This window comes from Scylla paramamosain, chromosome 12, assembly GCF_035594125.1.
Source record: "Scylla paramamosain isolate STU-SP2022 chromosome 12, ASM3559412v1, whole genome shotgun sequence".
Taxonomy (NCBI): Eukaryota; Metazoa; Arthropoda; class Malacostraca; order Decapoda; family Portunidae; genus Scylla; species Scylla paramamosain.
In genome coordinates, this window is record NC_087162.1 from 2,790,001 (window position 1) to 2,815,000 (window position 25,000).

The 25,000-nt window shown below is 44.9% G+C and overlaps 3 protein-coding genes across 4 annotated transcripts in view; 2 read left to right on the plus strand and 1 right to left on the minus strand.

Annotated features, from left to right (window-relative positions):
• LOC135105526 (uncharacterized) overlaps window positions 1–1,719 on the minus strand; it is a 16,052-nt gene extending 14,333 nt beyond the window's left edge. For both annotated transcript variants that reach the window (XM_064013726.1, XM_064013725.1), the window contains exon 1: window positions 900–1,719. In XM_064013726.1, coding sequence (XP_063869796.1) covers window positions 900–986 — 87 coding nt within the window. In that variant the 5' untranslated portion in view covers window positions 987–1,719. The remainder of the gene's footprint in view (window positions 1–899) is intronic.
• A 763-nt stretch (window positions 1,720–2,482) lies between these two features.
• LOC135105525 (uncharacterized) lies at window positions 2,483–17,445 on the plus strand. Its single transcript, XM_064013724.1, has 10 exons — window positions 2,483–2,892; window positions 3,353–3,526; window positions 4,390–4,701; window positions 9,254–9,654; window positions 10,373–10,514; window positions 11,142–11,354; window positions 12,104–12,230; window positions 12,859–13,077; window positions 13,540–13,631; window positions 14,045–17,445. Exons 1-10 carry the CDS (start codon window positions 2,644–2,646, stop codon window positions 14,246–14,248), a joined length of 2,133 nt encoding a protein of 710 aa, XP_063869794.1. The 5' UTR covers window positions 2,483–2,643; the 3' UTR covers window positions 14,249–17,445.
• A 3,029-nt stretch (window positions 17,446–20,474) lies between these two features.
• LOC135105527 (uncharacterized) overlaps window positions 20,475–25,000 on the plus strand; it is an 8,048-nt gene continuing 3,522 nt past the window's right edge. The window contains exons 1-8 of the mRNA XM_064013727.1: window positions 20,475–20,969; window positions 21,159–21,332; window positions 21,582–21,893; window positions 22,325–22,557; window positions 22,851–23,018; window positions 23,568–23,709; window positions 24,255–24,467; window positions 24,613–24,736. Of these exons, the coding sequence (XP_063869797.1) occupies window positions 20,808–20,969; window positions 21,159–21,332; window positions 21,582–21,893; window positions 22,325–22,557; window positions 22,851–23,018; window positions 23,568–23,709; window positions 24,255–24,467; window positions 24,613–24,736 (1,528 nt within the window). The 5' untranslated portion in view covers window positions 20,475–20,807. The remainder of the gene's footprint in view (window positions 20,970–21,158; window positions 21,333–21,581; window positions 21,894–22,324; window positions 22,558–22,850; window positions 23,019–23,567; window positions 23,710–24,254; window positions 24,468–24,612; window positions 24,737–25,000) is intronic.

Sequence of the window (25,000 nt, forward strand, 5' to 3'; positions counted from 1 at the left end):
GTGAGGGAGGACAAATTCAAAATATACAAACTATTGTATATACTCGCACTGCTTAAATGGATTGAAACGAACAGCGCCTGCAAACTAATGCGAAGATGCTAGTAAAGACTGCCATACTTTGGATCGCGGAGCTCTGGGGAGCGGCATGAGCCACTGCAAAGGCATCACTAAAAATCTGCCTGCGCTGTGACGCGCGGGGATCGACCAGCTGAGCCTCTACAAATATTAGAGACCGATCATCTAATCCTCCAAAACAAATTACACCAGAACTGCCTACCGGCGCCACAGGCCAAGAAGCACACACACACGCACGCACACACACACACACACACACACACACACACACACACACACACACACACACACACACACACACACACACACACAAAGACACACACACACACACACACACATGTTTGCAGGTGTCTATCAGTACTCGAGACAGAATGAAAAACCAAGATTTAATTTTAACTGTCGTGAAGATAAAGACAAGACGGAAAGACTATTTAGATCTGTATTCTTGTCGCCCCTTAGATAATTTTTTTCTTTTCTACATAAGTCTATTATATATCTAAAATATTAAAGAAAGTTAAATTGAAGCTTAACTGTCTAGAAAAATAAAAAATAACCGTGTAGTCTTTCGAGTAATACATTTTCACAGGTAAATCCTTATGAAAACATTGTGATTCTTAACGTCCTCGAATATTAAAACAAGACAATGATTCTTGCCCGACATTACTCATGACTCCCTCACAAGACGAGGCAAGGAGCGCGGCATCACCACCACCACCACCCCCACCACCTCCCCAGAGCACGTGGAGGGGCGCGGCGTGCAATGGGGAAACTTGACTTTGCCTTCCCCTCCAAGAGTCCTTTTCCCCCAGACTCACCAGACTCACCTCCACCAACTTGTTTTCATCCTCAGAATCGAGGGAGAGCACAGATGACCGTCTCTCGCCGCCCCCCATGTTAGAGGCGCCCTTCATGCCGCCACTGTACACGCGTCGCCTTGCCTCGGCGTGTCCTCTGTGTCACCTGCCGCCCGCCGTCAAACCCACACCAGCATCCTCGAGGTAGCCGAGACTCAGTAAGCAGCGCGGGGTCAGTCAGGGGAGGGAGGAGGGCGGGCAAGGCGAGGCGGGGTGCGGCGGGGATCACGGCGCCCGATAGAGTGGCCAGCCTCTGCTGTCCGGCCCATCCCTGACGTCACGCTTCGCCCTCCAATCATTGCGGCGGAATGCCGAGGCAGGACAATAATTGATCTGTAACCTAATCAGTGAATTTAAGATTAAAATTTGTACTTCCGTCGGGACGTCTGAGAACTTTCACCTCACCTTGATTTCACATCTTCGGTGACAATAGCAGCTGTGGCAGCAATATCAGCAAGCAATGACGATAACAAGAGAACAGTTAAAGATGAGTACCTTATCTGTGCTGAATATCAGAGCACAGGTGACGTCTGTGGGGGAGTGACTCGTTAATTCTGGTCAATAATAGATGCATGCCTCATTGACCTCGTCAAGGTGACATGTAGGGGCGGGATGGGTCACATGAAGGGGAGGGAGCGTCACCTTATCACTAACTCCTCCCTTCACCCTGACGTGACCCCACTCCCCTTCACTGGACATTCCTCGATAGCGGCTTCATTCCTCTGTCCCTTTCTCCTCCTCCTCCTCCTCCTCCTCCTCCTCCTCTTCCTCCTTCTCTCCCTCTTTTCCTCTTTCTCCTTGAACGCGTTTCTCCATGTATGATAGCGGTCTTACATGGTATTTAGATTAGTCACTGCAACAGGTATCTTTATAATGCTTTATTCTTGACCGTCAGCACTGCAAAACATGCCTCAGTTTCCTTCCTGATACGCTGTTATTTATTGCTCATTAAGAAATTAATTAAGCCTCCACAGGTATGTTACACCTGGCGTGCCATTACTGCTAAAGAAGAGTGAAAGCAGCAGCAGCAGCAGCAGCAGCAGCAGCAGGCACTTAGCTCGCAGGTAAACTGCTAGCAAGATGAGTGGTGATGGTGATGATGATGGTGATGGTGGTGATGGCATGGGCCAAGCGATGCAATATGTCGCGTAATGAAGAAGCTAAACAGTCACCTGATGCCCTTTATTGCACTCCGGAAGTCAATACTTGTTAGCACAGGGTCAATATGAGGCCCCGTGCATCCTCCCGCCTGACCCCGCGCCTCCTAAGTCCGCGGGAGTGGGCGCGGTGACGGAGGGACGAGAGTCGCATGCGTCACTCTCCCTCCCCTCATGCCGCCCTCTCACTCACTCTCGCTCCACCACCCCCACCAGCTCCTCTGCCCACCTTTCCGCCGACCCACCGTCAAGCCGTAAACTCCGTGCAATCCCACGCGTGCATTTTTCTCCGCCGCTAATCACCGAGGGAACAGCTGGGATCCCGCACCCAGGCCGCCAATCAATTGTCGCTTCTTTTTTATCGGAGTGACGGCGACGGTGGCGGTGGGGTGAGAGGCGGAAGGGCCTGTAGTGCGTGCGTGTGGTGAGAGTAGGGTGGCCGGTGCTCCGGTGCCGCCCCGCCATCACCACTGCCATCACGACGCCTCCCCGCGTGCACAGTGGCTACCACCAAGTACCCTTGGTACCTCACGCCCTACAGCCTCTATGAGCTAAGTATGAGAGGGAGTGGCAAGCGCAAAGTCGGTCCGGATAATGAGGATGGGGAGGAGGAAGGTGGAGGAGGTGGTGGCGGCGGCGGTGGAGGAGGCGGAGGAGGTGGAGGAGGGGGAGGAGGAGGCGGCGGAAGTGGAGGTGGTGGTGGAGGCGGAGGTGCCAGGAAGGAAAGGGACATGGACCTGCCGCCGATGCCCAAGAGGCCTTCCCTTGTCTCCATCGACAGCGAGGACGAGAACAAGATGGTGGAGGTAAGGACTCCAGCGGGGCCGTGGGGTGGGGGTGGCTGGGGACGGTGAGGGGCACATTCAATTCATGTAATCCTGAAATTCCTTGCAGCAGCTTCCCGTTGTGCTGCCACGACTCGTGAGTGTTGTGGAAAGCAGGTGTGTCGTGTTGGCAGCGCACACCTGGCACTACCACATGTCTTAACCCTATCCCATACACCTGATTCTTCATCTCTTACGCATTTTTGACCGCAAGCACTTGAGTCATTAGCACATCTTTCTATTCTCCTCCTCTTGATCTGCTACGCACCTAACTTCTCCTCCTCTTCCTCCTCTTCCTCGTTCTCCTCCTCCTCCTCCTCCTCCTTCTCCTCCTCCTCCACCTCCTTCTCCTCCTCCTCCTTCTCCTCCTTCTCCTCCTCCTTTCCACCTTTTCCTCCTCCTCCTTCTCCTCTTTCTCCTCCTCCTCCTCCTCCTCCTGCAGGTGAAAACAGGCATCTGCGGGCTCGATCCTACTACAGGGAAGGGGAAGCAGATCCACCTTATCCAGATGTTGCTGCTTCCCTTCGTTCCCATCATGGCACTCATCATCCAGAACTCTATCAACATGGTCAGCATCCTCGAATACCAACACGACATGCAGGAAACCATCGACCAGGTGAGGGGAAAGTGAGGGAAGCGTTGATGATCAGGTTATGGAAGTAATGACAAGCTGAAGGGAGGGAAATACTGAAGGGAAGGTTAGGAAAGACGGATGAAAGGACGAAGGGAGGGTGGGAGGGAAAGTGAGGGAAGGGTTAGTGATCGGTTTAAACAAGGGATGAAAAGCTGAAGAAGGAGAGGTTAAGAAAGATGGGGGATGAATTAGTGATTGATTAAAGAAGGAGGAACCAAAGGAGAAAATAAACGAAGGGAACGTTAGGAGAGAGGAAAGGTAAGGGTTAGTAATTGGTTCAGGAAGGGGTAAAGGAGAGCATTAGCAAAGAAAAGGTCAGGAGAGGGACAAAAGGTGAAAAGATGAGAGAAGGATGAAAAAGCAAATTTGTGAACGAAAATTCAGGGAGAGAGGCTTTAGACATAAGAAGAGACGAGGTGAATATGTGCTATTAGTGAAAGGAACGTCAGAAAAGAGGGGAGATGTGAGGGATACGCGGGGGAAAGGCGAGGTCTGAATATAGGAAGTTTGTTACGCAGCAGAGGGGAAGATTGCGAGCGAGAGAGGATAAAAGGGCGCTAGTAGAGAACGAAGGAAAGCTGAGGGTACAGGAGTGACTGACCAGCGAGAGGAAGAGTAGGGTGAAAATACCCTGAGTAGAAGTGCTCAGAAGACCATTAGAAATATCAGCAAAAAGTGAGACCAAAATTTTACAGAAGAGGGGGAGACAGAGAGAAAGGAAATGTCCTAAAAAATAATGTTAAAAATACGCAAAGAAAAGTAAGATAGCAAAAGGCAAACAGAAGAAACATGGAAGTTAGAAACATTAAAAAGAAAAAAAAATACAAGTGACCTCCTTCCTGCAGGTTCAGATCAGCACGGGGCTTGGTAATGTGACGGAGGCCCTGCAGTCTGAGAGGGCCGAGATCGCCTTCTACCTCTTTACTAACGGTTCCATCATCCGCCGCAACCTGTCCGAGCACTTCGCCTATACCAACTCCCTCATCGAGAACCTCAAGTGGCCCGCCTTCAGGATCGACGACCACCTCTTCCAGAATAAGATCTTGTTTCGCATTCGCCTGGACGACTTCCGCGACAAGATCACACGTTTCGACACTCCCAACATCGAGGCGGGCATTGCCTTCTACAACCGAGCCAACTACATTTTCCTTGACCAGGTGTGTGAAGAGAATTACCTGCAAAAGATAAGTAAACGGAGACAAGAAGGACGACTATACATATCTGACGTACTTTCATTCAGGTTTTTAAGTGATATGGATTTAATATTATACCGTTTCATTTGCATGGATATGCATATAAAGGGTGGAGGATCATTGCTATGGTTATGTAGGCTCTTATATAAAGGTGATCTACGTATCCGTATTTGTTACTGTTAGCAGATAAGAAATACAGTCAGCGACACGCGATCATAACTCCAGCCGGCGTGGGCGTCACTGCACAATCTGGCAACTCGCTCCTCCTCGGTCTGAAAAAAATCTGCCGGGAAAAAATAACTACTTAGATTACAACTTAGATTACTCCCACGTGTTTTTGAAAGCACAGAGTAAACAAATTCAGTGTAAGACATATTGAGATGAGAGAAAGTTATCTTTTGTGACCGCTCCTTGCTCCGGCTACGAGTAACAAAAACGGTTGTGTCTGTTTTAAACAAAGCGTTCTACTGAGGTGATGTGTGGTGCCTGTAAATTATATAGACCACGATTACATGGTAAGAATGTTAGAGTTTCACTGGAATGGAAAAACAAATTGAAAAATACATCGCATAACTAATGCGAGTGAAAAGACTGTGATTGCGTTAGTGAAGAAATGGAGCGATGAGGGACGCCAGGATGTGCCTAACCACAAACATGGTGGCGGGCCGCCCCAAAATGTTTGACAACACCTCGCGTGGTACCAAGAGAAAGATAAAGGTACAACCTCAGCTTACAGCAAAACAAAACAAAACAAAAAAAAGTAAATAAATAAAAAAATAAGGTGGCCCACCACCATGTCTGTGGCGAGGCACATCTGGCGTCCCTCATCGCTCCATTTCTTCATCAACGCACTCAGTCTTTTCACTCGCAATAGTTATACACTTTTATTTTTCTATTCATTTCACTATTCCAGTGAAACTCTAACATTCCTACTATGTAACTGTGGCTTGTATATTTTCGAGATATCGCACATCACCTCAGTAGAACACTTTGTTTAAAACAAACACAACCGTTTTGTTAGCTGAAGCAAGGAGCGGTCACAAAAGATAACTTTCTCTTATCTCAATATGTCAAACACTGAATCCGTCACTCTATGCCAGTGATTGTCAAAGTGTGTGCCGCGGCACACGAGTGTGCCACTATTATCTCCTCGGTATGCCGCGAAAATTTTGCTGGGATTTTGATTTGTGTACATAATATAATGAAATTATTGTAAATTGTAACATTTATATTTATTAAGAGTGACATATATATATATATATATATATATATATATATATATATATATATATATATATATATATATATATATATATATATATATATATATATATATATATATATATAAAAGGGCAGGTGTGCCCCACAAATATTAGTTGTTTCTTAGTGTGCCGTCATATTAAATAGTTTGAAAACCACTGCTCTATGCTTTCAAAACATATGAAGGACTAACCAGAGTCGCCATGTAGTTATTTTCTCTCGGCAGATTTTTTTTTTTTTTTTTTTTTTCAGAGGAGGAGCGAATTGCCAGTTTGTGCAATGTGATGCTCACGTCGGCGGGAATTATAATCGCCAGTGTCGCTGACTGTACACTGACATACTCATCCATCCGATGTCAGATTAAGCCTTAGATTAAAGCTTAAGTTGACTTTGGAGAGATCATAAATTAAAACTAGATTTGGCGTTGAGAAGGCCTTAACTAAAGCTTCATATGACTACGAGCAGATTTATTTAACTTTAATACTATGATTTTTTTTTTCTTTTTTTCATGTATGAGAGGTATCAACCAAGGGCAACAAAATGGCAATATATATAAAAAAAAAAAAAAAAAGAAAAAAGGCCCACTGAGGTACCGGTCTCCCGAACAGAGTCGAAAGCGGTTGTCAAAAATTACAGGATGTGTCTTCAAACCTACCTCTTGAAAGGGTTCAAATCACAGGAAGGTGGAAATACAGAAGAAGGCAGGGAGTTCTAGAGTTTACCAGAGAAAGGACTGAATAATTGAGAATATTGGTTAACTCTTGCATTAGAGTGGTGGACAGAGTAGGGGTGAGAGAAAAAGGAAAGTCTTGTGCAGCGAGGCCGCGGGAGGAGGGGAGGCAAGATCAGAAGAGCAGTTGGCATGAAAATAGCGGTAGAAGATAGCAAGCAAGAGATGAAACATTGCGGCGATGAGAAAGAGGCTGAAGACAGTCAGTTAGAGGAGAGGAGCTGATAAGTCGAAAAACTTTTGATTCCATCATGTTTAAAAGAATGGTATGAGTGGACCCCCATACATGTGAAGCATACTCCATACATGGACGGATAAGGTCCCTGTACAGAGTTAGCAGCTTGGGAGGGAGGTTAGAAAAACTGGCGGAGACGACTCAGAACACCTAACTTCATAGAAGCTGTTTTAGCTAGAGATGAGATGTGAAGCTTCCAGTTTAGATTATAAGTTGAAGGGTGCGTCGAGTTGATGGATGGAGGAATTGAGTTCTTGAGGCATTGGACAACACAAAGTTTGCTCTGCCCTAATTAGAAATTTTAGAGAGATCAGAAGTCAGGTGTCCTGTAGTTTCCCTGCGTGAACTGTTTATTTTCTGAAGGGTTGGACGTCTACTAAAAGACGTGAAAAATTGCAGGGTGGTATCATCAGCGTAGGAGTGAATAGGACAAGAAGTTTGGTTTAGAGGATCATTGATGAATAATTGGAAGAGAGTGGGTGACAGGACAGAACCCTAAGGAGCACCACTGTTATTATATTTAGGAAAACAGTGACCGTCTACCACAACAGCAATAGAACGGTCAGAAAGGAAACTAGAGATGAAGTTACAGAGAGAAGGATAGAAGCCGTAGGAGGGTAGTTTGGAAATCAAAGCTTTATGCCAAACCCTATCAAAAGCTTTTGATATGTCTAAGGCAACAGTAAAAGTTCCAACAAAATCTCTAAAAGAGGATGACCCAGACTCAGTAAGGAAAGCCAGACCACCAGTAGAATGTCCTTGACGGAATCCATACTGGCGATCAGATAGAAGGTTATGAAGTTATAGATGTTTCAGAATCTTCCTGTTGAGGATAGATTAAAAAACTTGAGATAGGCAGGAAATTAAAACAATAGGACGGTAGTTTGAGGGATTAGAACGATGACTCTTTTTAAGAACTGGCTGAATGTAAGCAAAATTCCAGCAAGAAGGAAAGGTAGATGTTGATAGACAGAGTTGAAAGAGTTTAACTAGGCAAGGTGCAAGCACGGAGGCACAGTTTCGGAGAACAATAGGAGGGACCCTATCAGGTCCATAAGCCTTCCGAAGGTCACTCAGCAAGGGCATGGAAAACATCACTGTGAAGGATCTTAATGGGCAGCATGAAGTAGTCAAAGGGTGGAGGACAGGGAGGAACAAGCCCTGAATCATCCAATGTAGTGTTTTAAGCAAACTTTGAGAGAAGAGTTCAGCTTTGGAAACAAATGAGATGGCAGTGGTGCCATAAGGTTGAAATAAAGGAGGGAAAGATGAAGAAGCAACGTTATTGGAGATGTTTTTGGCTAGGTGCCAAAGGTCACGAGGGGAGTTAGATCTTGAAAGATTTTGACACTTTCTATTAATGAAGGAGTTTTTGGCTAGTTGGAGACTTGGCATGATTCCGGGCAGAGATATAAAGCGCATGAGATTCAGGTGATGGGAAGCTCAAGTACCTTTTGTGGGCCACCTCTCTTTCATGTATAACACGAGAACAGGCTGTGTTAAACCGAGGTTTGGAAGGTTTAGGTCGAGAGAAAGAGTGAAGAATATTTCAAGGAAAATTAGCATAATACCTCCTCAGGTCCCCCCAATTAGCAAAGGCAAAATACCAGATGCACCTCCGCTTTGGGGGATCTTGAGGAGGGATTGAAGCCATAGGACAAGATACAGATATGAGATTGTGATCGGAGGAGCCCAACGGAGAAGATAGGGTAACAGAATAAGCAGAAGGATTAGAGGTTAGGAAAAAGTCAAGAATGTTGGGCGTACCTCCAAGACGGTCAGGAATACGAGTAGGGTGTTGCACCAGTTGCTCTAGATCGTGGACGATAGCAAAGTTATAGGCTAGTTTACCAGGATGGTCAGTGGTGAACATTGAAATCTCCAAGAATGGAGATCTCCGCGAAAGGGAAGAGAGAATGTGCTCCACTTTGGAAGTTAAATAGTCAAAGAAATTTTTATAGTCAGAGGAGTTAGATGAGAAGTATACAGCATAGATAAATTCAGTTTGAGAGTGACTCTGTAGTCGTAACCAGATGGTGGAAAACTCGGAAGATTCAAGAGCGTGGGCACAAGAGCAGGTTAAGTAATTGCACACATAGACACAACATCCAGCTTTTCATTGAAAATGAGGATAGAGAAAGTAGGAAGGAACAGAAAAGCAGGGGCCTGTGTTTCAGTCAGGAGGAGGAGTATGTCATAAATTAAAGTTTTATGACTTTCGGTAGCTGTGTGTCAAGACTTGCTTTACTCTTTTCATCTGCCTATGTCCTCCCGTCCTTCCCGCGCTTCAGCTAACCCGGGAGATCAAGGAGAAGGATGCCTCGGGAGTGTGGCGGCCGCTGCTCGCCTACAAGAACATGATTCGCGCCATCGAACACCTTGGCATCTCAATGGTGTTTGGCGAACAGTACTTCGGCCGCGGGGACCTCGACCAGAGCTCCTACATCGCCTTTGTCACCAACGACGCCCTTGGTCAGGACTTTCTGAACGCGTCACAGAACTTCGCCTTCTGGATAAGCACGCGATATAAGGCGCTGCAGAAGGACTACCCGTGGTACTCCAACATCACCCGTCGCAGACTGGAGATCCTGGGAAGGGAGAAAATACAGCCGGACTTCGAGAAGGCTACCGAGTATTTCTACGCCATGCTGGGGTATCTAGACGCCCTGCAGAAGATCCAGTACGAGATCAGGTAAGATTTGGATGGGTCACTCTCAGCTTTGTGCACTTCCCCACCCACCGCTGAAACACACACACACACACACACACACACACACACACACACACACACACACACACACACACACACACACACACACACACACACACACACATACAAAACACACACACGCACACACACACACACACACACACACACACACACACACACACACACACACACATACAAAAAATACACACACACACACACACACACACACACACACACACACACACACACACACACACACACACACACACACACACACACACACACAAGACTTCAACCTGATTATATGCATGCACGCTTATGATTATCTCTCGTTAAAGTTAAACAGAATTACGAATATATACGAATTAGATTACATGAATCACAATAATGCGTGAACACATTTCAAGGAGGAGGAGGAGGAGGAGGAGGAGGAGGAGGAGGAGGAGGAGGAGGAGGAGGAGGAGGAGGAGGAGGAGGAGGAGGAAAAGGAGGAGGAGGAGGAAGAGGAGGAGGAGGAGGAGGAAGAGGAGAAGGAGAAGGAGGAGGAGGAGGAGGAGGAGGAGGAGGAGGAAGATGAGCACATCAGTAATACTACTTACGAAGGTATGTGTGTGTGTGTGTGTGTGTGTGTGCACGCGCACATGTTCTTGCACATGTGTGTGTGTGTGTGTGTGTGTGTGTGTGTGTGTGTGTCCGGCAGAAAGACGATCCAGCACACCATCGTGAAGGAGATGCTGGCGTCCAACAGCCACGTGGTGATCGGCATCGCGCTGCTCGCCGTGGTGCTCATCATCTCGCCCGTCATCATCATCCTGGTGCGCATGATCACCAGGACGCTGCAGGTAAAGCCACAAGAACAGTTTACAGTCAGTCGAACAAACATAACAAGCGGAAGTAGCAGAATAGTTTAACAGCGGACGTAGCAGAATAGTTTAACAGCGTAGAATATTTTACATACAGTCAACGAGTCAAACAAAACAAGCGGGCTTAGCAGAATAGTTTACGTACAGTCAACCGATCAAACATAAGAAGCGGACATAGCAAATAGTTTCACAGCGGACGTAGCAGAATAGCTTAACAGCGACGTAGCAGAATAGTTTACAGTCGTTTATCAAACATAGCAAGCGGACCTAGCAATTTTTTTAATTAGATTATGAAAGATTCTTGTCAAACCAAGGCAAATTGATGCTTAAAGTCTGAAATTCTCTGCTGTCTAATGTCATCGATAATATAAAAAATACATCTTTCAAGAATAGATCAAACATGTACTTACTTCGACTCTCATTCGCAACTAGTAAAATATGCGCTCTTCTAGCAAAATCCAAATTCTTGTTTTAATATGTCGTTTCTTTTAGATAATGTGGAGAGAAGGAGGAGGAGGAAGAAGAAAAAATAGCCATTGAGGGTGAATAAACATAACTTTTTAATTCCCCTTCATCTCCTCCGTGATCTGCCCCGCCACGGTGCAGGCCTTCTCGGAGACGCTGCTACACAAAACTCATGAGTTGAGGTTCGAGAAGAAAAGGTCGGACAAGCTGCTGTACCAGATGCTGCCGAGTAGTGTGGCGCAGCAGCTCAGGATACACAAGACAGTGCCGGCAGAGACCTTTTCCTCCATCACCATTTACTTCAGTGACATCGTGGGCTTCTCTGAGATGGCCTATCAAAGCACGCCCATGCAGGTGAGAAAGGTGGAAGATGAGAAGGGTCGGGGTTCTCTAGGCCAATGAATGACACATGACGTGTACAAATGAGAGAATGATGATAATGGGCATCTACACTTGAAGAAGAGACAGGTAATGTAATGAGAAGTTAGGGATGTATATGTACAGGTGAGACTTCCATTGCGCCTATGTAAGGACTAGATATGGTGGAGACATGAATGCACGCAGGGGAAAAAGAAGTAGTATTGATTTATTTGTGGTGCGAGTGTGGTGTGCAGAAGAACGTCGTGTTAGTGATTGATGTGCTATGCTAGTCTATGTGTAATGAAAATATGCTTGCCTTTCTTTATCCATCTGTGTTTAATGTTCGACTGAATATCTATGCTTAACAGTCAGAGGAACATCATCATGACTCATTGAAATATGAATCTAGTTTAAGTATGTTTCGTACAGGGATTACTACATGTAGGCCTGATGGTTTGTTGCAGCTTATCTTTTCTTAATTTTTTGCGTTCTTACAATTGATTTTCGACCACATTAACATAAAAAACAAGAAAATAAGGGAATCTTCTTCAAAAAATCATCAGGCCTACACGTGGCAGTTCTTGTATATAACATATCTACCTAGTATTTCCACCTATCATCTTCATCCATGCTTCACCCCTTTCTACTCTCTCCGCCATTTTCATATATTCATTTTTTTTATGCAACCACCACGCCCCCTCCTCCTCCTCCTCCTCCTCCTCCTGCTCCTCTTCCTACTGTAGGTGATCTCCCTCATGAACGTGCTGTACAAGATGTTCGACTCTCGCATCGACTGTTATGACGTGTACAAGATCGAGACCATCGGGGACGCCTACATGGTGGCCTCGGGACTTCACATGAGGAAGAAAGGTACTTGAGGGGGGAAAGGTAGGAGGAAGGGAGGCAGGAAATGATGGGAGAAGGGAGGGCAGCGAAAGACGGTACTACCTGCTGACGTAATAAAACCTGTTTTTGTTTCTACTACTACTACTGCAGCTACTACTATTACTACAACTACTACTACTACTACTACTACTACTACTTCTACTACTACTACTACTACTACCATTAATACTACTACCACTACTACTACTACTATTACTACTACTACTACTACCACTACTACTACTACTACTACTACTACTGCTTATATTGTTGTTCTTGCTGCTGCTACTACAACAACAACAACAACAACAACAACTACTACTACTACTACTACTACTACTACTACTACTGCTACTACTACTACTACTACTATTAGTACTACTACTGCTTCTGCTTATATTGTTGTTGCTGCTGCTACTACTACTACAACTACTATTACAACTACCACTTCTACTACTACTACTGTTACTACTACTACTACTGCTGCTGCTGCTGCTGCTGCTGCTGCAATAACTATTTCTACTACTACTGTTACTCGAACAGGTATAATAACAACAACAACAATAACAACAACAGTAACAACAACAACTACTACTACTACTACTACCACTAGGTAAGGACCACGCCGCCGAGATTGCTGCCATGGCCATCGACCTTCTGCACGGGACTGAGAACTTCGTCATCCCTCATATGCCCGGCGAGCGACTCAAGATCCGCATCGGCATCCACACGGGACCCGCAGTGGCTGGCGTCATCTGCACCAAGACACCGCGCTACTGCCTCTTCGGGGACTCAGTCATCCTCGCCGCCAAGATAGAGTCGTCAGGCCTGCGTGAGTCACATTCTGCTGGACTCTTCGGGTTTAGTTGGTAGATGAGCGCTCTCTCTCTCTCTCTCTCTCTCTCTCTCTCTCTCTCTCTCTCTCTCTCTCTCTCTCTCTCTCTCTCAGCAAAGGCGATGAGTCATGTCTCGCTCTATTTCCCAAAGACATCGTGCTCAAATTTCTGTTTCTCTTTTAAGGTTTGCGGCGCTGTATGATCCTGTTGTTTTCTGACTCATTAAATTAATCAGCCAATCAGTCAGTTAATCAGTCTATCAATCCATCATTAGCTGTTAACGATTGTCTTTAAAATGTGCTGGGAGGACTGCATTTGACTGCCAACGGATGAACGTGGTCTTTATGGGTGACTATCCATCTTTCCACCAATCTGTCTGCCTACATGTCTTTCTATTTAAGTATTTATTTACCTACAAACTTCCCATGCCTGTGAGTTCAAGTGTGCATCTCTTGCAGCCTTCAAGATCCACATTTCCCAAGACACCAAGGACTGTTTGGATCGCGTCGGCGGCTTCATCGTCAAACTGAGAGGAGAACTTGATGTAAAAGTGAGTGAAGTTACCTATTGCGCGTGCGGTGTGTGTGTGTGTGTGTGTGTGTGTGCGTGTGTGTGTGTGTTTTATTCACCACAGGCTTGTCTGCTGGTCTGGTGACTCATTCAGTCGTTCTCTTACGAAAAGAGCTGAGTTCATAGTTAACGATCTTTAGGTAGGAATGAGACCACTCACGCACCACACACCGGGACAGCGAGGTCACATCCCTTTTGCTAACATCCCGTACTTACTAGCTGCTGGTGAACAGGATCAAGGTCGTTTGAGTATATTCACACGACCTTGAATAGGATTACACTCTAAGAGGCTCGCCCACCTGCTTCACCGTTCCTGAGACTCTAACCTGGACCTTTTCGGATGAGTCGAGCGTGCTGTGTGTGTGTGTGTGTGTGAACTGTGCCTGCTTACAGGGACGAGGAGTAATGGACACGTACTGGCTGACGGGGAAGCACGGTGTCCTGCCTGACCGCCGCCCATGCTCGGGGAAAGAGGAGGACATGGAGTTCATGGCCGACAACGCCTACTCGGAATCTGGCCGCCGCCCCAAGGAGGAGGCCAAGCACCAGTCCTCCTTCGCCAAGACCCTGGGGCTGTTCAGGGAGATACTTGGATGAGACACGGAGAATGCTGTTAGGAAACCGTATCACAGACTGTTCGTTTATCGGTAGTTACCACGTCGGAACTGTGTGTTTCTTTTTTTTTTTTTTTGTTATTGTTGTCATTATTATTATTATTATTATTATTATTATTATTATTATTATTATTATTATTATTATTATTATTATTACTGTTGTTGTTCTTGTTATTATGATCAATATCTTTCATTACTGTTATTATTATTATTGTAATTTTTATCATTATAATTTTTATTGCTATTATTATTATTATTATTATTATTATTATTATTATTATTATTATTATTATTATTACTATCATTGTTTTCTATCGTGAAATACGAACAGATTTAAGTTTATAGCAAAACATCGTATTCACACACAGTTTAACACGACGAGAATTAGACAGATAAACACAGGGCTGATACGGTTTTCTTTCATTCGGGGAGTACTAATAAAATGCACTTACAGAAAAATCGTACTCAAATGCATTTTAATTTGAGGAGCAGGAAGCAGACAGAAGATCACAGGACTGTTAGGGCGAGATTGTACGTACTAGTACATTTTAAAAAGTCCTGGAAATTGTAGTTGTATGTATCTAGTTTACACGTCATGGCTACTCCTCCACGACCACCACCACTACCACCATCTCCACCTCATCAATCATCCCCTTCGCTCATGCCATCGTCAGCACCGCAGGCAGATGTTGGCTCGCCCAGAGGCTGGCTTCCTGCGAGCCTCTCATCCCATCTCGTGTGCCGGTGGCTTCATGGCATCTACTCGCGACTCGTCTTTGCCTCAACTTCCACTCACAAGGACTCTTGCATCCAAGGCCGTGTAATTCAATGGCCTTGCTCGCATCTACGGAGGAGATACGGACCTTAGCACATAGGTGTGATAGGATGCTAAGGTCGGGTTTATTTTGTTTCTATGCATCGTGTATTTATAGGATTGTGTCAAAATAGACGTTTCATTTTTTTTTCTTTTTTTTTTCTAGGGGAAGGAAAGGAATTATACTTTCCTCTCCTCCCCCCTCTCCTTCACTAGAATCTATCACTGCGAAACAGACCCGTCCCTCCGTCTGAGTTCCCTCCTCGGCTTGGAGTCAATTCGACTCGACACCCCGAGTTAGAGCTTCCACGAAAATAGAACTAGAGCCACCCTAACCAACCCTTCCTTTCGGTACTATTTCTTCATAAGTCAAAGCCTGAAATGTAAGTTATTCTCAGCGGAATGCCGCAATCTCTGTAGCAAATCTTTACTTATATTTTTCTCTTTCATATCCCTCTTTAGCAAGAGGCAAACTCCACTAGAACCTTTCTACTTCTCCATCGTTTTCTGTGCATACCGTATCCCGCAACCTCTCTCTATTAAGCCTATACTCTATCTTCCTCGTCCTCCTCCATCGGCAAGAGGCTGATGCAACAAAAAATACCTCCACCGTTGTTTTCTATGCATGATCCATCACGCCTCCCTAAGCTGCTTTACGTGCGATGCAGCTCCATGTACTGAGAAAGACTTGGTCTGCAGCGGTATTTTCGCTTTCCTTCCTTTTACAAAGTAGGTCTTGATCCATCTTTAATAGCACAAGCAAGCAAGGCCACTCATTTCATTCTTCTCAACATTTCATTACCAAACAGCCGCGTTGGACAAGGCTTGATATGTTCTCTGTACTTATTATTCCCTAATCAGCGTCCTCCTCCCTTGTGCGTAACCTTTGGACTTTAGACTAGACTACCTTCTGCCTCCCACTCTTCTTTACACCTCCACGCCCTTAGCTGGGGCGCTTTCACATTTACCACTTTCACATTCGTTCACAGTTTTGCTTTCTTGTTAATGGAGTGGGCACGGCTGATATTTCCTCTCCTCATTATATATAAATATATATACATTCTTTTCCGTGTGTGTGTGTGTGTGTGTGTGTGTGTGTGTGTGTGTGTGTGTGTGTGTGTGTGTGTGTGTGTGTGTGTGTGCGTGTGTGTGTTTGCTGCCGTTGACCCTCCTCCGCATGTGTAAATGTAAATATGTTAGGCTCAAGCTGACCCTCCCTCACTCGCCACCATTACATCGTCGTCACTGCATCGCAACATATCACGCTGAGCTCAGGACGAAGACGTTATTCCAGTGTCTTAGAAATGAACTTCGCAATAGGCTCAGTTCAGAAACTTTCACACTCGACTCTGTTTCCCTTGCGCTGTAAAAGGATTGGAGAACAAGAAACCTAAGGTATTATGGTCGTGTTTGAAAATTCTCTTCTCGTCTCAATGTTTTTGCTAGACATTTTCTGATGCAAAATGCTTGACATTGCTAAGGAAAGGCAAGGGATATGGATGGATAGTGGTGTAGGAAAACGCAGACTACTATTAACTCCACACATTTCTCTCATTTTCTGTCATTAGGGAAATGTTCGGAGATTCACCTTCCGCAATCTGTTACTCCCTCCACTGCAAACTATTTGGGAAATTCAGAGCGTTCAAGGAAAGGATATCGTCGTGAACGTTTCCCCCCCCCCTGCTTCTTGCAAACGATCTCGGCAGCTGCTGTTCCGCACCCCCTTCAGGAGGTGCCGAGAACAATTCAGTGGAAGATTATCCTTTCCGAGCCTCACGTGCCCGCACAACTGAGCGGCTGAATGAGACTTTCCTGTTCTGAGATGTGAATTCCGTGCAGTGTTTATAAATAGTTACTCCTCGAATATGTATTGATTTCTAGTGCTTCTCCCTCGACACGGATAGCTACTGCCGCATTGTTATGTCCTCCTCCTCCTCCTTCTCCTCTTCCTCCTCCTCCTCCTCTTCCTCCTCCCCATCCTCCTCCTCCCCATCCTCCTTCTCCTTGCTCTCCTCCTCCCTCTCCTCTTACGAATATTCAGCAAACCGGTAGTAGGAAGTCAGGCACCGTCATGATGATGTAGAGATTACCAGTCACACAAAAGCAGACGACCACCAGCAGACTCAGCACGTGTAGCTCACCTTAGTCAGCCGCAGCAGATCCACTCGTGTAGATATATACGTATGGAAAGAGAAGATGTGTTGCTGGTTCAATAAATGGGTGCACATGAGTTAGAGTTACCTTTTATTTTCCTGGTCCCCGCAACTTTGGGAGGGAGTGAGAGCGAGGAAGGGAAGGGAAGGGAAGGGAAAGGAAGGCCGTGTGTTGAAATGGTTTGTAAGGATGATTGCACAGTGTGGGGAACAGTAACCTCTACATATTACTACTACTGCTGCTGCTGATTCCTCTGCTGCTGCTGTTGTTACTACTACTACTACTACTACTACTACTACTACTACTACTACTACTACTACTACTACTACTACTACTACTACTACTACTACTACTACTACTACTACTATAAATACTGCTATTACTACTGCAAAATTTTCAGGCTCAGTAATCAAAACTGAACAAGATATAATGGGCCTTGAAAAGTCAGATTTAAAAAAAGAGATAGGAAGGAATAGGTTCTGAAGTAGAATGGAAGATGAATGGAATGGACTCAGTAATCAGGTCGTTAATGCTGAGTCATTAGGGAGGTTTAAAAGATTAGACAAATTCATGGATGGGGATGATAGTGGAAAAAGGTAAGTATGTTTCATACAGGAATTGCTACGTGTAGGCCTGATGGCTTTTTGCAGCTTCCCTTATTTTCGTATATTTTTATTTCTTCTTATAACTCATCCATGCTTCCTTCCCCCTTCCAGAGGGTATGTGAATGGTGCATTCAGAACTTTCTTGACTCTTCCTCTTTTTTTTTTTTTTTTTTTTAGGTATTTTCAATCACTTTATCAATTAGCAAGCTACTGGAGACATGGTGAGACTCGACAGTCATTTGGATGAGCTTAGATGAATAATGTTTGTTTACACATTTTTTCTGGCATTATTTTCTTCAGGATATTTTCGAATATCAGTTTTGGGCAAGCTTAATTTTTATCAATAAGATTTAAAATCTTCTAAGCATAGAAATCTAAGGAGGTGGGAAGATTTTTATGAGTGCACCAATCAGCTGCTCCACTGATGGGGAAAGGAGTCAAAGGGTGTGGCTTCCAGATCAAGTTAGCACGCAGGGGCTCTAGTTTGATAACTGCACTGGACTCTGGCGCCATTTTATTTAACTGTTTAATGTAATACCGTCTTGGCTGCAAGGTCACGAAATAGTTTAGCGACTGCAGTGCTCTCAGGCAGCAAATTTCTAAACCATTAACAATGGATAACTGCCGAAGCAGCTTGTGTATATTTCTTAGCCATTAACGATAATAAATTATTATCAGCGAAGCAGTTCACATGACGCCTAGAAAGGGAATACAGTAATATTCATCTTTTCATGCCAAAATACGCACATCAGCAATGGAGTGCACGCCCAGCAAACACGTGTATGCTTGCTGCCGTCACGCAGCACTTTTTACACTGATAATTATTCTCATTGTATTCCTTATTCAGTGACAAGGAAGTGCCATGTATCGGGAGTCACATGCCACTGCTGCAAGATGAAGACAGCTCCTGCGTACTGCATGTCAAGCCACCAGACGAGATGATGCTGAATGTACATACATAGAACGTCTCATCAACATTTGGTTTACTATTTTCCTTCTTTTTATGCAGAATTTTACATTTTATTAAAGTTTCTATTATTATTATTATTATTATTATTATTATTATTATTATCATTATTATTATTAATATTATTATTATTATTACTATTATTTTATTATTTTTTTGTTGTTGTTGTTGCTGTTGTTGTTGTTGCTGCTGCTGTTGTTGTTATTGTTGTTGTTGTTGTTGTTATTGTTGTTGTTGTTGTTGTTATCATCATTATTACCACTGTTATGCTGTTTTGGTATATATGTTATTCTAACTGCATTTCAAGAACATTCAGCAAATTATGAAATAGGAAAATATCTCCTACGTACTGTCACCGTTAATGTTATCAGCTTCCATGATATCGGTGCGTGTTAACAATGCGTGGTAAAACTTCACATGTTACTCGTAATTATAAAATCGCATATACAATACGGTGGCGGCCTAGCTTTCATGTGGAGAATCAAGAGCAAATGTCGATAACACGCGCCAATAAAGCCCGACACTTTGCTGGGACATGAGAAAATGGAACAGACACCCAGGTAAGCAAGATGAGTGGCATGTATCAACCATCCGCAGTGGCCAAGGTTCAAATCAAAGCAGATTAAAGTCACAAAATGAGTATCTACAACGCTAATTTCTCCTTACGAGACACTTCTGTAACCTTGACTCTTTGACAGGTTCAGTAATGGATTTCCTGTACAGACTGCGACGCCCATCGTAGGTACGCCGCCTGAATCAATTTTGTCTACTTATTACCTGACTGACCTGCAGCATTAACTCAACGCGCCTTAGACTTCCGCCCTGCTCATTTTTCTCAGCTCTCTCACGTACTTCTACTCATATATTTCTCAGCACCTGTTACACCTTTCATATCCAATGTTAAGTTCTTTTTGTCTAAAACCTAAAATTATTCCAATAAACATGAACATAATTATAATAGCCTTGATACTACATAGTTACCGGTTGACTTGGTGCTTAAAATCCATACAGTTCAATTAAATTTCTGACCGCCATCTCGACAAATCCCAAAGTATCTTACTAATATCATTAATGGAAACTCTAGATATTCACAGAACAGTCCCACTCTTCCTAAGTTATTTTCCTGTGTGTTTCTCTCCATTTTGAAATTCACATCTTGATTTTTTGCTTTTATGCATCTTGCTCATTAGTTCATAATATTTTCTGTTTTCCATTAATCTTATGAAATAATAATCATATTTTGGCGTCTTTCTGAACGTGTGCGTACAAGAGTATTCCTAACACGATGAAAGCCGAGGACACCCTTCCAAGGACACCTACGCTGACATGCTTGCAGAGAGAGAGAGAGAGAGAGAGAGAGAGAGAGAGAGAGAGAGAGAGAGAGAGAGAGAGAGGACGCGGGGGTATTCAGGAGGGTGAGAGGAGCAAAAGAATATCCAATGTGATATTGGTCCTCGCTGACTATCGGGGGCGTGGCGAGGTCAGGGGAGCCGCGCGCCTGGCCCCTTTCTCCCCCAGGAGACCGCTCGCCGAGGCATTCTAATATGACTTTCTCGATTTTTTCCGCTATAGATCGATGCTCTTAGAGTAAGGTGCTGAAATTCCCTTACATCTGGCCTGTACCAAGGCGGTGGGGAGGGATGAAGAGAAGACCAGAGAGAGAGAGGGAGGGAGGAGGGAGTTTGCGCTGACGAGGTGCGGCTGGTGGTGGTTTAGTTCTTTGAGCCACGAGCCACGACGACGCTCACCTCAAAGGAATCACTGCCTCACGCGCTCGGCTTCATTAACCTGCCTAACTGAACGAAGCAGGACGCGGCACACACCACGCACTCACCATACACCCACGGGGAGGCGCTCCGCGGACCAACGGACGCTCGAGGCATGGCGGTGGCAAGAGAATGGTGACCGCGGTTGACTGCTGGACTCAGCGAAAAGTGAGGGGCAGGAGGCGCACACGTGTGGAGCAGCAGCGACCACAGGAGCAGCAGAGCGCGGCGGACAGATGGGGGAGGTCCGCAAGAACAAGGTGGGCCCACGGACATCTCAAGAACAGGACAGCGGCGGCGTGCGGCGGGGGCCAGGCTCCCCCGTCAGGCCGCCGCCCACCCTCCGTCGCTCGTCGCTCATCAGCTTCGAGGGGGACGATGAGAACAGCCGAGTGGAGGTTGGTTGAACGTTTGACATGAGCGGGGAAACAGGATTGATGTGGCTGCCCGGAGAATCATGCATTTATTCTAACATAAGTGACGGGAATAAGTTGAGGGAAGACCTATCTCGTAAGTACAATATTTTTGCGCTTTATATACGAATTCTTTTTTTTTTTTTTTTTTTTTTTTTTGCTCATGCCATTCAGGTGAAGACAGGTTGTTGTGGGCTGGATCCCACCACAGGACGCGGCAAGCAAATTCACTTGCTGCAGATCTTGCTGCTGCCCTTTATCCCCATCCTGGCGCTCATCATCCAGAACTCCATCAACATGGTGACTGTGCTCGAGTACCAGTACGACATGCAGGAAACCATTGACCAGGTGAGGGCGTGGTAGGCCGTGGGAGCTGAGGGGAGGGCTGGTCGGGGCTGAGAGGGCCTAAGGGAATCTCGCAGATCCATGTGAATAATTTAGTCAAGTTGTGGTAAAGCAACGGTACAAAAACACATGAGAGAGAACACTAAGGGAGGTGATGTAGCAGACTAAATATTTTGCTACTGGTGTGGCCACAGAGTACTTAGAAGCAAGATGTAAAACTCCTTCAAGCACGTAGTTCCTTTCCTTCTGCAGGTCCAGATCAGCACGGGTCTGGGCAACGTGACAGAGGCCCTGCAGTCCGAGAGAGCAGAGATCGCTTTCTATCTCTTCACCAACGATTCCGTGATCCGCGGGAATCTGACGGAACACTTCAAGTACACCAACATGCTTCTGGACGATCTCATCTGGCCGGTGTTTCGTCAGGAACACGAACTCTTCAACAACAAGATTCTATTCCGCATCCGTTTGGACGACTTCCGCGACAAGATCACCAAGTTCGACACCCCGTCAGTGGAGGGAGGCATCGCTTTCTACAACAAAGCCAATTACATCTTCCTCGATCAGGTTCATGCCGCTACCTTGTGTTCAGTGAGGGAGCAAAGAATATTTGGTGCAAATGCGCTGAGGTTTTTGCTTCCGTTATCTTTTTATCCGCATGAGTTCAAGCCAAGGAAACTACTTGAAAAATACTAATGAATGATACACTACTGACGGAACAACCATTAATAATAATGATGATGATAATAATAATAATAATAATAATAATAATAATAATTATTATTATTATTATTATTATTATTATTATTATTATTATTATTATTATTATTATTATTATTATTATTATTATAATGATAATAATAATAATTAATTAGTTAATAATAAATACAAGATATTTTCGTCAAAACTCGTTGTTGATACATCTTTCAAGCAAAATGTTGTGGTGGTCGCCTTACTTCGGGTCTTGTAAAAAGATAAAATATCCTTTCGTTCCCCAGTTAACGAGTGAGATCAACGAGAAGGACGCGGCGGGAGTGTGGCGGCCGCTGTTGGCTTACAAGAACATCATCCGGGCCATCGAGCACCTGGGCATCTCCATGGTGTTTGGCCTACAGTACTTTGGCCGCGGGGCTCTCAACCAGAAGAGCTACATTGCCTTCGTCACCAATGACGCCCTTGGCTACGACTTCCTCAACACTAGTCAAAACTTTGAATTCTGGATCACGGACAGGTGGGCACGGGCAGGACAGAAGTAAATAACGTCTGTTTATGCCGGCCACTTTTGTCCCAAACGGCAGTAACTTTAGTGTAAAAAAAAAAAAAACTAATTATTTTTCATGAGAAATAAATGGAACTTAGATCTTGGGCAGATTATGTTAAATAAGACTGGTCAATGGAGGAAAGTTTTTAACAAGAGTCGCTTCTACTTTTCTCCTCCTGCTTCTCCTCCTCCTCCTCCTTCTCCTTCTTCTCTTCCTCCTCCTTCTCCTCTTTCTTCTCCACCTTGTCCTTTTCATTCCACAGGTACAAGAATTTACAGAAAACTTATCCCTGGTACGCTAACATTACCCGGCGCCGGCTGGAGGTTCTGGGACGAGCTAAGATCGAGCCGGACTTCGACAAGGCCACCGAGTACTTCTACGCTATGCTGGGCTACCTGGACGCCCTGCAGAAAATCCAGTATGAGATTAGGTCCGTGCCAGTAGAAGAATCATCCTAGCTTTCTCTCTCTCTCTCTCTCTCTCTCTCTCTCTCTCTCTCTCTCTCTCTCTCTCTCTCTCTCTCTCTCTGTCTCTCTCTCTCTCTCTCTCTCTCTCTCTCTTTTCACGATCTTTTTTTTATAAAAATATTCATATTTACAAAAGCAACTGTGTAAGGTATTTTTAAAATTGCATTCATCTCCTATGATTTATTCCTTCTAAAGGAACGGGAAGCAGTGGTCCAGGGTGACATATACTACGTGGCAACGTTGGGATACAAAGTACAAAAACTTGATTCCCTTCTTGATACTCGAAAAAAAAAGACAAGACAAAAGCAATCGTCTCTTGTTTATGCTTCAGCTCCTTTCTTCCTCCGTTCAGCAAGCCCTTTATCTCTACGTTCATATGCATCTTTTGTTCCCTTTTTCCTTTCTTCATTTAGTATCTATCGCCTACCTCCTTCTCTCTCTCCCTCCGTTCACCATAATCTTCCCCCTTCCTTCATTCATTCAATATACCATCTACTTTCCCCTCCTCCCAGGCACGTGATCGAACGCACACTTGTCTCTGAGATGAACGCCTCCAACAGCCACGTGGTGATCGGCATCGCTCTGCTTTGCGTGGTGCTTCTCATCTCACCTGTCATCATCCTCTTGGTGCGGATGATGACACGTACACTGCAGGTGAGGCAAGTATAGGCTGGGGTAAAACAGGTGAAAAAGGAGAGGAAGGAAGGTAAAGAAGAACAGGCAGGAGGATAAAGAAACAGGGTGGGAGGAGGGAGAAGTGAGACAAGGAGAAAGTAAGGTTAGCAGCAGGTAGGAGGCAGGTAGAGATAAGACGGTTGCAGGTGATGAAAAACAGAGACGGTTTTTTGTGTGAGAGTGAAAGCTAGGGAAGAGGCACGTAGGGACGAGTTTAAGGCGGGGAGTGAAGCAGGATCATATTTATGGTCATGCTTAGGTTGCTTTATTGTGAGTGTTACTAATGTGGCGTATGTCTTTTCTTTCGCCATTTCCCAAGCGTTAGTCATTGATGCAACGCACTGTGCAAAACATCTCCGAAATTATACGTGTCCATTGCCTCTTCTTGTCCTGCATATAAATTTCTAATTAATCAAAAGTTCATCATCATACTTTCAGTCTAAATACCGGAACATCAATGGTTGAAGGTGCACAAACAAACGTCTTAATGACTACAAACTATCGCCATTTGCTCACTCCCACAGGCCTTCTCGGACACACTGATTCACAAGACACACGAGTTAGCCTACGAGAAGAAGCGTTCGGATATGCTCCTCTACCAGATGCTGCCGCCCTCTGTCGCCCAGCAGCTCAAGCAACACCGGGACGTGTCAGCTGAAACCTATGAGTCCGTCACCATTTACTTCTCTGACATCGTGGGCTTTACCGAACTGTCCTCAGAGAGCACTCCAATGCAGGTACTGAAAATTACTCACATGTCCTCTTACTTATTCTCTCTGCCTTTTCTCCCCTCCTTTTTCACCCTTGAAACGCATGTTTCATATTCATCTGCACTCTCTTTGTCTCTATCTATCTCTCTCTCTCTCTCTCTCTTTCTCTCAGGTGATCTCTCTCCTGAATGCTCTCTACAAGATGTTTGACTCCCGAATTGAACTCTACGACGTGTACAAGATCGAGACCATCGGAGAGGTGTACATGGTTGCCAGCGGCGTTCCCCAGAGGATAGGTACTGTGGCCTCGACTCTGCACCATTCCACACTTTACCGTTCATGTTTCTCTTCTCACTATAATGAATTGCAATGATATATTCAGATGAGTAGATGATGAACGTTTTTACTTTTTAACTACCAAGAAGATAACATTGAAATAGTCTTTATCACGCTGCAGATATACGTATATCAGTCCCTCGGCGACTACCGTGGCACTTCCGATAGAGGAGCTGCGGAATATACTGTTGCTATGCTCCTTGAAGTGAAGGACATACCTCACT

Excerpts from the sequence above, each read along its gene's own strand:
- LOC135105525 (XM_064013724.1), top strand. The coding sequence starts at position 2,644 with ATGAGAGGGAGTGGCAAGCGCAAAGTCGGTCCGGATAATGAGGATGGG. Across the intron at positions 3,527-4,389 it reads TGCAGGAAACCATCGACCAG|GTTCAGATCAGCACGGGGCT; the intron begins GTGAGGGGAAAG and ends TCCTTCCTGCAG. Across the intron at positions 9,655-10,372 it reads AAGATCCAGTACGAGATCAG|AAAGACGATCCAGCACACCA; the intron begins GTAAGATTTGGA and ends TGTGTCCGGCAG.